At 31.9% G+C, this 17,938-nt stretch overlaps 1 protein-coding gene and 1 long non-coding RNA gene across 2 annotated transcripts; both read right to left on the reverse strand.

The window, feature by feature from the left end:
• LOC140047954 (uncharacterized) lies at positions 1-6,404 on the reverse strand. Its single transcript, XM_072092983.1, has 5 exons — positions 6,342-6,404; positions 5,628-5,701; positions 3,137-3,397; positions 1,102-1,173; positions 1-159 (listed from the first exon to the last, which is right to left on the reverse strand). The coding sequence occupies exons 2-5, from the start codon at positions 5,692-5,694 to the stop codon at positions 119-121; spliced, it is 441 nt and encodes a 146-aa protein (XP_071949084.1). The 5' UTR covers positions 5,695-5,701; positions 6,342-6,404; the 3' UTR covers positions 1-118.
• A 7,393-nt stretch (positions 6,405-13,797) lies between these two features.
• LOC140047978 (uncharacterized) lies at positions 13,798-15,622 on the reverse strand. Its single transcript, XR_011845007.1, has 3 exons — positions 15,386-15,622; positions 14,457-14,763; positions 13,798-13,875 (listed from the first exon to the last, which is right to left on the reverse strand). It is a non-coding gene; the product is annotated as an uncharacterized lncRNA (long non-coding RNA).
• Between the last annotated feature and the right edge of the window lie 2,316 nt (positions 15,623-17,938).

The raw sequence follows: 17,938 nt of genomic DNA on the forward strand, positions 1-17,938 counted from the left end.
TTAATTTCTAATGTTCTTTATTCATATTCATTTGTTAGAAGACAAATTGACAAAATACGTAAACATTGCTTATTATGTATGTTTCTGTTGCCCGATACCGTTGAATATACGATCAAATTTAACCTGTATTTGCATTATCACCCTGCATGTCTGAAAAAGCTGTAAAAGAAAAATTAAATTTTAATTCTGACAATCCATAACAAAAACACCTTATAAACAGAAGAAGAAAGACTGAATAAAAGGTGTAAACTCAAATAAACAAAGAGAACACATTTTGAATTTGACGTTTCGAACAATTTCATCCTTTTCAACTGTTTCTTCAATTTTGTTTGTCTATTACTCTTTTTTACAAATATAATAAAAATAATTCTAGGCTTAAATACAAACAAAAAATAATAATAAAACAAATAAATAACTATAAAAAGATTACTATGAAATAGAAAAATAAATTTTAAAAGGAAACCCGGTTTATGGAAAGAAGTATTATGAATATAGGCCTAATATAGATGTAAAATCACGAAACATTCTGTTATGGATGTGTGACGTGTCATAACTGCAGTTAGAAAGAAACCAAAGTGATACAAAATGCAAAAGCAAAAGTCAAAAATAAATCAACTTTCTCTGGCAAATGTAGGCCTCGGTTGGTAAATAAATTTCATTTTGTACGTAAATAATTGGGTGACAAATTTCAGGTACAAAAAATAATCTAATTGAGCACTTAGGTTAGGCCTACACTACTTTAGTTGCTTCTTAACTTGCGTTTTTGTCGTAGATGTATTGTTCCCGAAAAACACGAAAATTGAAGATTAGGTAGGCGTAAATAAAACTATTTCCGTAGATAAAAAATACTTCGGCCTAAAAAACGGTTAAATTAAACCAAAAAATCCACTGCCTGGCAATCAATTTGACTATATCTTTTGCTTTAAATTACATTTTTTTTTCTTTTTCCGATAAGTACATTTTTTTGATCCAATTTTTGGTCAAAGTAAATAACTATATTATGTGACAATAAAATGGCATATGCAAAACAAAATTGAAATTTGGAGAACAATAACAGGCATGCATCTTTAACTTTTTATTAAAGATTACGATTGAGCTTACGATGACAATTATAACTCGTGCCCATTGGCATACGCATTTGTCCGATTTCACAAGGACTTCCTTCACATGGGTCTGAAACAGTAACCAAAATACATTTTAGTAGTCATCCCAAAGCTGGTTCCCACTAGCGACGCAACGTAAAGCTTGGTTCCCACTAGAACGTAACGCAAGGACGTAAACGCAAGGCAAGCGTTTTAACCAATGACAAGCGAAGTTGAGAGACGTAGAAAAGACGCCACTGTCATACGACGCGCAATTAATTAAATGCGCAAAATGAAAATTAATTTCAACGTTATAAAATTATTTTCAACATTATACAACTAATTTCAACGTTATAAAATTATTTTTCAACGTTATGAAATTAATTTGAACATTATAACTGGCCTGAAACTACTACGTCACTGTCTTTTCATCACGGTATCGAATTAGGATTAGGAAACGTCTTATAGGTGGTTTAAACTATATGAAGTGCTAAAATGATTTAATTGTGTGGTGTGGTTAAAATGGATGGGCATACAATAGATTAGAAGACGAAGTAAGCAATGGACAGAAGGACAGACAGACCAAGCTGATTTCATTTACCTTCACCCTTCAAGGAGCAAGATAACTATTCTGACATATTTCAGTACCCTCTAATAGAGTAATTTAAAGACCACTAGTCGTTGGTAGTCGGAGGGGTTCTATACTAAAGACTCCTAAAACCTGGGTCCCAAAGGTGTTCTTTAATTGGATGGAGAGCTGTTAGTCCTTCCGTTTATAGCATGCTCATATGTATACCTTTTTAACACTGCTACAATTATTAAAATACGATAAAAACAATATTTACCCGCTTCGCAAATACTCGCTTTAAATACAGAACATGACACGTCATTGTAACAGTATGAGTCACTAATGTACTCAACGCAATTTCCATCACCAGACGGGTTACCCGGACGCGATATTTCTTTTCGTACATAAGTTGGGGACCCCTCGTGAAACGTCACAAAATATGCATGAATATTCATTAGTCATATCAATAAGGTGTGACGTAAGAATTAAGCTAACTACAATTCGCTAATGCAAACGATTTCTGTCGAGCCGTCTGTGTAGTCGAGTGGATAAGACTATGGACTTAACATGTCGATGTATGAGGTTCGATTCCCATGAGCTACTTCTTTTACTTTATAGTGAGAGAGAGATTATTAAGAGGGTTAGGTTTAGTTTATATTTAGGAAGTAGTTCGGCTGACTTTCACATGGGGTCCCCAACTTATGTACGAAAAAAAAAATCGCTACCCGGACACCAATCTGATTTAATAAGAAATAATGTACAGAAAGACAATTACATTTTCTTATGCTTATTTTTTATCTTTATACAGGATTATACAATCAAATACAAGAAAACCTGTTTTGCATTGTGGTCCTGTCTTAAATAAAAATAATAAACAAAAAGTAAAAAAAATTAGTTTTGTGAAAAAATCGATCGGTATCTAGCTTTAATTAAAAGGGGTTTGCAAAAAAAAGAAGACATTTTAACTGTAATACTGTACCTGAATATAAGAAGAACCTAAGTCCACACAAAAGTATTTTAAGAAAATAAAATATATTGTTGGTTATATGACAATTTACGTATTCATATCTAAATGTAAAATGATATAGCACATGATTATATGCGCTTCTGTTGCATCATGGGAACGCGTTAAAGACAATGGACTTGGGTCCTTATAATCATGTTGTATAGTGAAATCTACATATTCGTCAACAGAGAGCGCTATCAATTGTGTGTAAGAAAGGCCCAAGTCCCTGGGTTGGGCTCTTCTTGTATACATACCGGTATTCTATCACGTGTAATTAGTACTTGACTTGAGTCCATAATTCATACACAAGTTAGCCCTATGCATAAGTGACAATTTTCTATGCTTAACTAAATTTGGCCAAATTCTTCTTCTGATTTTGGAGAGTAGGCCTAATGAAAATAACCCGATTTTTTTTACTGGGAAGGTGTATTAGAGAAATACTATGAGTAAAATGAGGTATCAAAAGATTATTACTCTTACTTGAAAATGTACTTGTCGTGCCAGTTCGTGCCCATTTAAACACATCGTCTTCTTTACGACTACCGATAAAAATCTTTTTATATTTTGACGTCAATATTGAAGTGCGGCGTACAAGGTTATCTAAAACTGTTTCTTCTTCTACCGTGTCATATGAAACAAGATCACCGCCTAACTGTTGGCACGTTTCTCTTGCTCTGTCGTAGGTCATGGGAGTTGTGTTTATGTAATATTTCTCATCATGCCATGGTGTCCAAGATATTTCTGAAATAAAAAGTCAACAAAAATACGATTTCAATATTTAGTTATATTTTCCATTTTTCACATTTATTTATAAAATAATATAAATAATGATAATGAATAATTTAAATAGTTTTGTTTCTATAGTAGTAATCTCCGTTTATGCCATACTCATATGTCGGGTTCGAATATGCGCTTCATCGTGACTGTGGTTACACACGCGGCTGCGGTGAATCTATTTTTAAGCCTGGTTTCCTGTCGACGTAAGAACATCACTTTTGTTGCGACTACGTCGATTTGTCGTAAGAAATGCGGATTTTACAGGAAACCGATTACGATCGAAAATTTATAAAATCGACGCAACGTAAGAAAAATGGTAACGACAAACGATTTTACAGGAAACCGATGACCTAACAATTGTTGCGTTACGACGTTTTCTTCCGATTTTACAGGAAACCGGGATTTTTGATCTTACGCTTGAATGAACGCCCTTGCGTCACGTTTCTTACGTCTCTTACGAAAGTTGACTTGAAGTCAACTTTCGCAAGAGACGTAAGCGCAATCGTAACAAGCAACCAATAAGCGACAAGAGTTATGACGTAATGTGTATGACCTTATAGTGAAATAAAGCCGGACAATAACATTTGTATGTATTTACTACTATAATTTTAGCCCACTTTACAATGTTGTACATACTTTACAAATGCACAGTATAGTTTCAATATAATAATGTTCTAATCAGGAGTTTACAACTCATATCAAAATATAATACACTTATTTATGGACGTGCAATAAGTAATCAGCATTTCAAAGAAACCGACATTCTTCTGTTCTATTTGTCGGTAGAAACGTCGCGAAAGGTGAACATTTGCAACAAGATAAGATATAGTAAAAAAGTGTTTGCTTGATTTTGTATAATTTATATTGTTTTGTTAAATTTATTCTTATTATAGGCCTGTAAATAATGGGTATCTTACTGCGGTAGTACTATCTCATGCTCGATTAGAGTATGCCTGGGCCCATAGGCCAAGGCCTAGCCTAGGGCATAAGTAGGTCTAATAATAATAGGAATCCCGAAATGATTTGCCTTTTTTTTAATTTTGAAAACTATTTAAGGCTAGGCCAGAATAATTAATTCATACTTTGATTCATACAATAGTACATAGGCCTACTAGCCTAGGCTAGTTTGATTAGATTTTGGTCAAATCAATTCCTATTAGTACAGTATTAATCATGGAGTAAGTTATTACTAATTCTAGGGCCTAGCCTATCTACTAAAAATAATATGTTGGTGTGCTGCACTGACACTGCTGCTGAGTAGCTACAGGTACAATAACATCATTCAACATTTCACGCGAAAAATGACAAAACCCGCTCTAAAAAGAAACACCAATCAGAGATGTTGTTTCAAATACGTCATAAATCTGACCGACGTAAGAAAAAAATTTCAACTTTCGTAACAACACTAAAATCGACGTAAGCATACGACGTGTGTTTCACAGCCAAAATTTCAACTTTCGGGAGCAGCATAACTACAGATGTTTTTCTACGGCCCGACACGATCTTGACTAACGTCAATGACGTCAATTTTTTCTCAACTTTCGTAAGAGACGTAAGAAACGTATGAAACGCAAGAATCGTTGCAAAATTCGACTTCTTACGTCGACAGGAAACCAGCCTTTACGTAAAATCGACGTAACAATCGTAACTGACGTTAGAAAAACTTACTCTTACGTCGACAGGAAACCAGCCTTTAGCAATCACAAGCGAATAAGCCATCGCTTGTGATTGGTCAATTCACTTGCGTTGCGTTACGTCCTTGTGTTGCGTCGCTAGTGGGAACCACGCTTAACGCAACGCACGACGTATTGACGCAAAGTGCTGTATTGCGCCGTAATCACAAGTGGAAACCGACGACGCAACAGTGCTGCAAACAACAGGTTTGATTTCACGTAGGAGGCGGGGGAAAACTAAAAAATACGCGGGATGAACCAGGTCAAAGTCTACGGCATGCTAACATGACGCGCAATAAGCATTTTTTTTTTTATTTCACGCGGACGGAGGCAAACACATTTACTGGAAGAGCATTCTCTTACGTTGCGTAGGTTGCGTGACGTTGCGTCGCTAGTGGGACCCTAAACACACCAACATCTAAGATTAAAGTGGGAGATGTAAGCGTGGTTCCCACTATAAATACCTAGAACCAAGCTCTACTGGTTGATATTTCGTATAACGTTTGTCAATAATTACTAACCATATGCCATTACGACTGCTGCACACAAGACAATAAATGCGATTACAAGAAATGCTCGATTCATCATGGTGATTCTAGTATTTAAAAAAAACATATTATTTGTGAACTCGCCACTTTGGACGGGACGAGGTTAACTAACGTGACACATGAATTCGTTGGCTATAAACGGAAAAATTGATTAAGTATGCCATTCTATGTGACCTGAAGATGCAGGTTTACAGTGCTAAATTGTTTGAATTTACAGAATATTTTATGTATACAGTGTATTAGGTACAATTACGGGACCCCACTTATATATTCTACATTTTGTATATGATACGTCAGCAAAAAAAAAAAAAAATATGAAGGTAAAATTTCGGACGATATTTTCTGAGCAACAACATTCAGTATTACAATTTCAAAGAAATTCGGCACGCAGAGGCGGGAAGCGCGCTCTTTTTAAAGTAGATAAAGTATGACCAGAATTCATATCTTAACAATCAACACGTCCAGGTATGCGTTTAGTTCACAGTCATTGTTAGACTTGCCCCAAGTCTGTATTGTTTTTTATTTTTATTTATTTGTTTTTATTTCGACTGCGATTTTTGTATCCAAACTCAAATAATACACGTATGAAACGCCATATGTGCAAAAATATTTATATTTTACTCCGTCTGGAGCCCAGACTAAGTCATTGTACTGACCGTCCTGATTCCTAGCCTAAATAATACCTACCTTCTTTCAATAATACCTACTTCAGAGATGTTCAATAATTGGCAGCTGGGACAGGAATAAACGTTGTATGTACGCCGCGAAATTTATATTCGTTACAAAATGCAAATGTATTCAATAACATGTGTTTGTTATGTTAACAATTAAAAGGTTATATATAAATTTAAGGTTGTGGCATTTACGTATCTGGCAAAACAAAAGTTTTATTTTATTTAAAGGTTATCTTGTAAATATATAATTCGTAACTGGGACAGGAATAGAAGTTATATACGCCGCGACATTTATATTCGTTACAAAATGCAAATGTGTTCAATAACATGTGTTTGTTATGTTAAAAATTAAAAGGTTTTATACAAATTAAGTAAGTTTGTTGCATTTATGTATCGGGAAAAACAACAGTTTTATTTTATTTCTAAAGGTCATCCTGTTGTAAATATAAAATTAAAATTTAGAATTTTGAATAATATTAAATAAATTTATGGTTGTGAAATTTTACGTATCGGACAAACAGAATAGGTCATCAGTAATTCAAATTCATTTCAAATAAAAAAATGTCGGTAAATTGTAAAATTAAAAAAAAACACATTTGATTTGATTAAAAATTCACACGGTCATACATGTTTGTTTATGTTAAAAATGAAAGGTGATATATACATTTAAGGTTGTGCCATTTACTTATCGGGCAAACAAAATGATTTAAAATTCACACGATCATAGCACAAGAAAATCAAAATGGGTTTAACAGTTAAATCTAAGAAAAATTAAAATCAAAATAATTAGGAAAATGGCAGTCTTATCACTACAGATATACCATGATTGAAACAATTTATGAGTGAGCGGCCGAGCTGTTAAAACAGTCACACAGTAGCCTAATTACGTAGCCATAATATCATATCATATATATATTAAGATCATGCGCAATTTAAAGAGTTACACACACATAGCCAATGTATAAAGGCAAAAACAACTCCTACTACCCATCCCCCACCACTCCGCACTACTACCAACAACCAATTATAATCGTTACTCTACAGGTAGTAGTAGTAGTAGCAGTAGTAGCAGCAGCAGCAGAAGCAGCAGCAGTGGTAGCAGCAGCAGTAGCAGCAGCACAGCAGCAGCAGTAGCAGCAGCAGCAGCAGCAGTAGTATTATATACTTTTCGAGTAAACTTTTTACTTTCCTAGAGAGTTAATTCCATAATAAAATTATTTCTTTATTCGATAAACACATTGATTTTTACTTAGTTTTCTATAAATTAAAATTGTCTTTCTGTCTGATATTATACATTTATGGCTGTTTCTGTTTAATACCGTTGAATATAGGAATAACTTGTTTTCTATGGGCTTATTACAGCAGTATTTAATTCGATTAAAAAAATATGTAGTGTTGTTTAAATTAATTAAAAAAATGGTTTAGTGTTAGCCAAATCGTCAGCTTTATAGATAAATTATAAACTCGTTGGTAACAAAATGCTGTAATGTACTTTTATAAGTGTTACCCCATTTCACAACAATAAATAAATGTATGGTAATACTAATAAATGATGGAATATACTTAGTTTCTCAATGTATATATACTGCTGTTTTTAGAAATGTTTGTTTGTATACGCCTAAGTTTAACATGTTTTTTCCAATTTAGTCTACAATCTATTTCTATTCCGAGAAATGTTGTGTTAAGGGAGACAGATACATTTCAATTTATTGTTGCTTTAGTTTCACAAGTAACGTTTTTGGAATTGAAGATTATATAATTGGTTTTTTAAAACTTTTAACGAAAGTTTCTTGAATGTAAACCAATGAAGTTTATTTAACTCATTACTGACAATCATAGGCCTATTTTGTTGCAATGTAATTATTACCTATACTCTAGTAGCTGGATCAACTTTCGTATGCACTGAATAAAAGGTCCGGGCATTTAGTTATTCAGGGAAGGCGTTTATTTTGTTTGGGTGTAATAATGGTAACATGTATAATCAAATAAATACACCCCAGATTAAAAAAAAAAAATTAATATAATAAGAATAATAACTGGATTAAACCTCATTCTATCCTGTTGCAAGTACAATCATGTAATACTTCAAGATTCAAGATTCAAGAAATTTTATTTGTCCATAAAATGGAAATTCACTTTGCTTGGTAGATTAAAACAACAGTATAGCAACAATTTAAAAACGTGCAGTATGATAACAGATTAAAGATACAAGATAAAAAGTTAAAAATACTGTTAAAAATGTAAAACTATTAAAAATTGCATTAACGTCTTACATTAGAATTAAAAATATGAATGCTATTTACAACGAAGGATTTTCTAGTTCTACAAAGATTTGCTCTCGGAGGTCGTAGCCTAATGCCTGATCTATTTAAGTTATAACAGTAATGTAACGGATGAGTGGGGTATGGCAAGCCTCAGCTGTCTGAAGTATTCAAAATATTATATTATTATATCATTTTTTTATTATATTATATATTGTATTGTAATGAATTATACGTTTTGCATTATATTACTTGGTTTTAGCATTATAATTATATCTATTTCTAATATATTATGTGAAAAATGTAACAAATTATTGACTTTTTGTATTATATTATTTGGTTTTAGCATTATATTATGAACATTTAATATTATATTATTAATAAAATACATTATATTATAATATAATTGTATTATATTAAACGCATTTACTTTACTTTATAACATACAACATTATTATATTATACGGATTCGTTAGTTATATTATTATTTTGTATGATGTTTATTATACGTCACGGCTTATTTCAGTTCTTCTAACTCTTTCTCTCCCTCCCCCTGTTCACTAGCAATCAGCGGCCGGCAGAATCTGAATTGTGTGACTGTTGAAGAATAACTAAGTACTAGGCCTAGCCTAGGCCTACTAGGGGATCTAGACAAGTGACCAAGGATCACCGGACAGCTACAACTAATACTACAATACAATAATACTACTACAATAACTACTACTGCTACTACCTAGGCCTAGCTAGTGAGTAGTAGGTAGCTACTACTAGGCTCTAGGGCGTATGTATGAATGATGTTAACTACTACGGCCTAGGCTAGGCCTAGAGGCCTACTAGTACTAGGCTAGGCCTAGACTTAAGTTGTAGTAGGCTAGGGCCGGGCCTGCTGCCTTAGGCTAGGCTACTACTACTACTACTACTACTAGGCAGCCCATGATGGGTACGAGTAAGCCAACATTTTGGATATATGTAAACCAAAATTTGGGTACGAGCGTGTTGGCATGGCATGGGTACGGGTTGACCTGTATCCTTCTAGCTAATCGTACTATGCCTAGGCCTCAAGTAAGTCTACACTACCCAGTCCGGCTACAATATGGTCTATTTTGTTTTATAGCTTTATTGATAGCTGGGTTCAAATCTGTGTTGGGACGGCTTTCTCTCATTCTAAAACAGATTTCCTTATAATAAAATAATATATGAATTTATTTGTAATATTGTAATGTATACATAATATAAGTAATTGCCATTGCCTTTATTACTATTAATTATGTATTATACGGTTACCCCTTAATTATACTATAGTATAATTTCCTTGTTATATTTTACAATATTTTCATCCTAATTCTACAATTTTGTCTTTCACAGCACAAATTTATCATACTGAATCATCACACACCAAGTCTCATAAATCTCTACTGTATTTGTCCAAGCTACTCCAGCTACGGTACATGGTATTGCCTTGAGGCTAAACTACACAGTATACTGGCACTACCATCATTCCTGGCTCGTCTACCTGTACCACATAAGCACAGTTTCAGTTTCAGTTTATTTACCATTTCAATTTCTGAACATAAGAGATGAACAACTTATATGGATGGATAACCGTAAGAGCGAAGCTCGTTTACCGGTCACCCATTAGTCCAGTGACATTACAGACAACATAAAGACAGGACAAAGGTGCAATACTTAACAAGACATGTGAACACTTGTGTTTGCAACCCCTTGGATAAAATAATATATTTATATAATGGAGAAAGTTAGAAATTATAATATTTCTTTTTGATCATACAATGATAATTTTTAAATTACTTCTTAAGAAGTCATACTACTGATTCAATATAGTGACTTACACCCTGTGGTCAAGGCTTTCTTTGCTCTTATGCTTATTTCCTCCAACATACAGAGTATATAGGACTTTTTTTATTCATAACTGTTGAATTGTTTCCCAATACATAGTACCTATTGGTATTATATCTAAAAATACAAAGGCGGCTAACACAGATAGTTCCATATATACAGTACTCTTTTATAAATAAATTTATCTCTCCAAACTACTCCCAACTACCTAATCTAATAATAGTACTATTAGCATACTACTATACACTTTGTAGATAAGAAATAAGTTGTATACACTAGAGGACTTATGGTAGTACAGTCGATCGCCCTCTCACTGGCCCGGTCAACATAATCTATACCTAGATTATTACAGTAATTAAAGTACATTATTACAGAGTTTTGTTTTTTTTTGCAGAAATCAAAGTTATGTGTATAGAAAGCAGTACTCGTATTAAAAACTAAGCAGGTTGCAGGTCTTGAACGCAAACTGACAGGATATTTTGAATATTTTTTGTTGTTGAAATGATGGAATCCTAACTTCAATTTCCACGAACTGGAGACGAAGACATATTATGACCCTTTTATTTAAATTTATTTGAATAGACCTCCATGTAAACTAATTAAAGGCTACATGATTGTTTTATATTTTAATATGTGATAGTAGAAAATCATTGTGTATAATGAGGACTATGAATCTGATATTTACTTGCATTCTTATCTTTTTAAAATATTATTTATAATGCCGGTAATGAGTTTAAAATTTAATTATATTGACTATTGTTGATAATCATCATGTCCTTATAAATTCATTTATACTTTTTTTGTGTAATATAGTTCATATATTATGTATTAAATAAATTGGTAAGGCCCTATACTGTTATTATTTAAGGAAAGTTTATATATACTATTATTTTATGCCTACCAATATTAGTATTAATTGTTTATGTAAATATTTTGTCTAATTGCCTTGATTTTTGTATAGGCCAATGGCATCAATGTTTTTCTCAAAGCAAATTAGCCTAATAATGCCACATTTAGACACATGATTCATTGATTTCTGATATTCTGTACTTGTGTATGCATTACTAAAATAGTAGTTAATATTATTTCATTTATAATGTATGTATAAACATATATTCATATTTTTTTTAACATTTTTAAATTTAAAAATTATTACAATACCTATCTACCTTTCTGATATTGTTACTATTATATAATATTTTTTGAGGCAGCAATAAAAAAAAATAAAAACATTTATTTGACTTATACTGTACTATGTTAGTTCAGAAGATGAAGTGTGTGTGGGCAGAAACTAGTGTGTTGGAGGTTGGTGGTGTGAGGTGTATAGTTGTCACTTTAAGACCTAAATTAGATGTTTTCTGAAGAAAAGAAGTAAGCGGATACGCTTTCAAACAACTCCAAGAAGATTCACACAAAAATAGTTACTTTCCAATAAAATAGTATAACAGTGTATATTACAGTACATTGAATAAACTCGAGCGGAATAATAACGCACATAAAAAACATTCATTTTCTTGTCGAAAAGTGCCCTCTCTAGTTTTCTATTAATTTATTAATAATTATTATCAATTAATGAGTAATATAAACATATTTTTAACATTTAATGCTGGAAACTGTATCTACTCCTAACAAAGTTTCATATCTCCAAATTTTATCAACGTATTCAAAGCACTTAAATAAATTACATTTAACATTACAAATTCAGGTTTTGGATATACGTAATTTTGCTTAAAAACATATACAAAAAACATCGATAAAAAATACTTTTCGTATTCAAAAACATTTGATACTTGGTATAAATGTTCAATATAGGTTGCTCCATCCATATTGCAAACAAAAAATAACTATCAAGCCATATCACTGATTTTTTAAATTTACGTTTTTACAAAATGTACACTTATGAAAGACCATACAATTCCAACTCATTTTTTTCAAGCTAATAACTATTTTGAAAAAACAACCAACAAAAAACGTTCATGAATGCAATTTTTTTCTGTGAATAGAGCAACCTATAGTGAACATTTATACCAAGTATCAAATGTTTTTGAATACGAAAAGTATTTTTTATCGATGTTTTTTGTATATGTTTTTAAGCAAAATTCTATCCAAAACCCGAATGTTTATGTTAAATGTGATATTTAATATTGAAGTGCTTTGAATACGTTAATGAAATTTGGAGATATGAAACTTTGTTAGGAGTAGAACCAGCTTCCAACCATGAATGTTAAAAATATGTTCATATTACTCATTAATTAATAATAATTATTAATAAATTAATAGAAAACTAGAGAGGGCACTTTTCGAAAAGAAAATGAATGTTTTTTTATGTGCGTTATTATTCCGCTTGAGTTTATTCAATGTACTGTAATATACACTGTTATACTACTTTATTGGAAAGTAATTATTTTTGTGTGAATCTTCTTGGAGTTGTTTGAAAGCGTATGCGCTTACTTCTGTTCTTCAGAAAACATCTAATTTAGGTCTTAAAGTGACAACTATACACCTCACACCACCAACCTCCAACACACTAGTTTCTGCCCACACACACTTCATCTCCTGAACTAACATAGTACAGTATAAGTCAAATTAATTGTTCTAATTTTTTTTTTATTGCTGCCTCAAAGAATATTATATAATAGTAACAATATCAGAAAGGTAGATAGGTATTGTAATAATTTTTAAATTTAAAAATGTTTAAAAAAATATGAATATATGTTTATACATACATTATAAATGAAATATATTAACTACTATTTTAGTAATGCATACACAAGTACAGAATATCAGAAATCAATGAATCATGTGTCTAAATGTGGCATTATTAGGCTAATTTGCTTTGAGAAAAACATTGATGCCATTGGCCTATACAAAAATCAAGGCAATTAGACAAAATATTTACATAAACAATTAATACTAATATTGGTAGGCATAAAATAATAGTGTATATAAACTTTCCTTAAATAATAACAGTATAGGGCCTTACCAATTTATTTAATACATAATATATGAACTATATTACACAAAAAAAGTATAAATTAATTCATAAGGACATGATGATTATCAAAAATAGTCAATATAATTAAATTTTAAACTCATTACCGGCATTATATATAATATTTTAAAAAGATAAGAATGCAAGTAAATATCAGATTCATAGTCCTCATTATACACAATGATTTCCTACTATCACATATTAAAATATAAAACAATCATGTAGCCTTTAATGACTTTACATGGAGGTCTATTCAAATAAATTTAAGTAAAAGGGTCATAATATGTCTTCGTCTCCAGTTCGTGGAAATTGAAGTTAAGATTCCATCATTTCAACAACAAAAAATATTCAAAATATCCTGCCAGTTTGCGTTCAAGACCTGCAACCTGCTTAGTTTTTAATACGAGTACTGCTTTCTATACACATAACTTTGATTTCTGCAAAAAAAAACAAAACTCTGTAATAATGTACTTTAATTACTGTAATAATCTAGGTATAGATTATGTTGACCGGGCCAGTGAGAGGGCGATCGACTGTACTACCATAAGTCCTGTAGGTGTATACAACTTATTTCTTGTCTACAAAGTGTATAGTAGTATGCTAATAGTACTATTATTAGATTAGGTAGTTGGGAGTAGTTTGGAGAGATACATCTATCTATAAAAGAGTACTGTATATATGGAACTATCTGTGTTAGCCGCCTTTGTATTTTTAGATATAATACCAATAGGTACTATGTATTGGGAAACAATTCAACAGTTATGAATAAAAAAAGTCCTATGTACTCCTCCTCTGTATGTTGGAGGAAATAAGCATAAGAGCAAATAAAGCCTTGACCACAGGGTGTAAGTCACTATTTTGAATCAGTAGTATGACTTCTTAAGAAGTAATTTAAAAATTATCATTGTATGATCAAAAAGAAATATTATAATATCTAACTTTCTCCTTTATATAAATATATTATTTTATCCAAGGGGTTGCAAACACAAGTGTTCACATGTCTTGTTAAGTATTGCACCTTTGTCCTGTCTTTATGTTTTCTGTAATGTCACTGCACTAACGGGTGACCGGTAAACGAGCTTTGCTCTTACGGTTATCCATCCATATAAGTTGTTCATCTCTTATGTTCAGAAATTGAAATGGTAAATAAACTGAAACTGAAACTGTGCTTATGTGGTACAGGTTGACGAGCCAGGAATGATGGTAGTGCCAGTATACCGTGTAGTTTAGCCTCAAGACAATACCATGTAGCTGGAGTAGCTTGGACAAATACAGTAGAGATTTATGAGACTTGGTGTGTGATGATTCAGTATGATAAATTTGTGCTGTGAAAGACAAAATTGTAGAATTAGGAAGAAAATATTGTAAAATATAACAAGGAAATTATACTATAGTATAATTAAGGGGTAACCGTATAATACATAATTAATAGTAATAAAGGCAATGGTAATTACTAATTATATTATGTATACATTACAATATTACAAATAAATTCATATATTATTTTATTATGATAAGGAAATCTGTTTTAGAATGAGAAAAAGCCGTCCCAACCCAGATTTGAACCCAGCTATCAGTAAAGCTATAAAACAAAATAGACCATATTGTAGCCGGACTGGGTAGCGTAGACTTACTTGAGGCCTAGGCATAGTACGATTAGCTAGAAGGATACAGGTCAACCCGTACCCATGCCATGCCAACACGCTCGTACCCAAATTTTGGTTTACATATATCCAAAATGTTGGCTTACTCGTACCCATCATGGGCTGCCTAGTAGTAGTAGTAGTAGTAGTAGCCTAGCCTAAGGCAGCAGGCCCGGCCCTAGGCTACTACAACTTAAGTCTAGGCCTAGCCTAGTACTAGTAGGCCTCTAGGGCCTTAGGCCTAGCCTAGGCCCTTGTAGTTAACATCATACATAGCCATAGTAGCTACCTATCCCCTACTCACTAGCTAGGCCTAGGTAGTAGCAGTAGTAGTTATTGTAGTAGTATTATTGTATTGTAGTATTAGTTGTAGCTGTCCGGTGATCCTTGGTCACTTGTCTAGATCCCCTAGTAGGCCTAGGCTAGGCCTAGGCCTAGTACGTAGTTATTCTTCAACAGTCACACAATTCAGATTCTGCCGGCCGCTGATTGCTAGTGAACAGGGGGAGGGAGAGAAAGAGTTAGAAGAACTGAAATAAGCCGTGACGTATAATAAACATCATACAAAATAATAATATAACTGACGAATCCGTATAATATAATAATGTTGTATGTTATAAAGTAAAGTAAATGCGTTTAATATAATACAATTATATTATAATATAATGTATTTTATTAATAATATAATATTAAATGTTCATAATATAATGCTAAAACCAAAAAATATAATACAAAAAGTCAATAATTTGTTACATTTTTCACATAATATATTAGAAATAGATATAATATAATGCTAAAACCAAGTAATATAATGCAAAACGTATAATTCATTACAATACAATATATAACATAATAAAAAAATGATATAATAATATAATATTTTGAATACTTCAGACAGCTGAGGCTTGCCATAGTGGGGTCTTTCATAATATTGTTAACTTTTTTTAGAATACTCTTTTCATAGATAAATGAACAAGGCGTTAGATCAGCTTTAATAATACGTTGTGCAATTTTACGTGGTCTCTCAATATTTTTCTTATCATTTTCAGTAAAGTTACCATAAAAACATCCAATGCTAAAAGATAAAATACTTTGAATAATACTTTGATAAAATAGAATTAAAATAGTGTTATCAACTCTAATTTGCTTGAGTTTTCTGAGAAAGTAGAGCCTTTGAGATGCCTTCTTGGAAATCATGAGAGAGTTTGACTCCCATTTTAATTTGTTGTCAATTATAGTACCTAAGTATTTGTATTGGTATTGGGTTTGTAAAAGGTATCACAGACAACTATAATAGACCAATTCATTGTCATTATTCCGTAACACTTTTGCATAATATTTTTTAATGTTACCGACAAAACTTATACATAATATGTATAAGTTTTGTCGGTGTATATTATACACGTCTGTTCCCAGTGTAGATAATAAAACAATATATGTTTCTGGAGATTTATTATCAATACCACTAGAAACTTTGACATGTTTTAGGTACTGAATTCATTGACAATAAAAGCATCAGAAGTTATGATAAAATCATACTACAACACTGTACTACAGTACACAAGGGTGTTTTTAGGAAAGCTGGACATATTGTACAATAGTAATGAAGCTATGTATTGGCATTTAAAAATATGCAAAAGATTGTTGTCAAATTGTAGTCACAAACAAACAGATGATGGAATGAAGATCCATTATGAGTGCAATTGTGTCAGGATAATGATATGTCATTGTTTTATATCATTATACTGGCACCTGGAAGAGAAGATCCATTTAATGTTATCTATGACAGTGTCACTTTTATTCTAAAAGACAGAAACATTTCGTTAAAAAGCATAAAGAAGAAAACGAATCATGTAAAGTACCTTTTATCAGTTGAGAAACGAATTATAATTATTAAAATTAGAGTATTTATTCGAATTAACACCCGCTTTGAATAAAAGCCTCTCTCAAATAAACGCCACCATTCCCTCTAATAGAACACCATGTGGAATACGCCCGCCACATGCATTTACACAATAATTGTATCACAACACATTACATTAACTACCATAATCTACAATTTACCAAGCATTTTTTTCACTTTTTGATATTAATTGTGCTGTATTTTTTTTTACATCTAGGTAGTATTTATTTGATTATACATATTACCATATTATACCACAAATAAATATGCCTCCCCTGCCCCTAAAAGCCCCTTTGAACAATAAATGCCCGGGGAGTTTAATCGGATACACATGGCAAGTTACTTCTAGCATTCTGAAAAGAACTGTTGAGCTTGACGTTTCTATCAAAATGTTCTTGGGGACAGCAATAACTAGTACTTGAAATTGAAACAAGTTAAAGTATCAGTTATTGCATAACATTACTGTCTAAGGATAAGTTATGTAGAGATATGTTTTTTGTTTGAAACATTAGTAATAGAATTTCTGTTCATCTTTTAACCACATTTTTTCTATTACAATGAATGTAAATATGTATATTTCGAACAATTTGATACCAAATTTAAGTTTCTACGACCAGTACTTACAGAGATATGAAGATGCCATGATATGTGGGTCAAAGGTCAGAAATGGCATTTCTGATATTTTTTGTCTAAAATGTCCCATTAGATTGAATATGAAAGCATGCCTTCTGAACATTTTGAGACTAAACTTGACTTGCTGCGACGAGTGGTTGCCGAGATACAAGTATCTATTTTTATTTGTTCATATAACCTTTGACCTTGACCCCTTGACCTTTTGTAACATTTTTAAAAATGTGCTACAAATAATAAATATTTATTTCAAACAATTTAAGATCAAATTTAAGTGTCTACGATCAGTAGTTACGGAGATACATACATGCCCTGAGGTGTGGG

The sequence above is a fragment of the Antedon mediterranea genome, chromosome 4, assembly GCF_964355755.1.
Source record: "Antedon mediterranea chromosome 4, ecAntMedi1.1, whole genome shotgun sequence".
Classification (NCBI taxonomy): Eukaryota; Metazoa; Echinodermata; class Crinoidea; order Comatulida; family Antedonidae; genus Antedon; species Antedon mediterranea.

Excerpts from the sequence above, each read along its gene's own strand:
- LOC140047954 (XM_072092983.1), bottom strand. The coding sequence starts at position 5,694 with ATGATGAATCGAGCATTTCTTGTAATCGCATTTATTGTCTTGTGTGCA. Across the intron at positions 3,398-5,627 it reads AGCAGTCGTAATGGCATATG|AAATATCTTGGACACCATGG; the intron begins GTTAGTAATTAT and ends TTTTTATTTCAG. Across the intron at positions 160-1,101 it reads CACGAGTTATAATTGTCATC|CTTTTTCAGACATGCAGGGT; the intron begins GTAAGCTCAATC and ends TTTCTTTTACAG.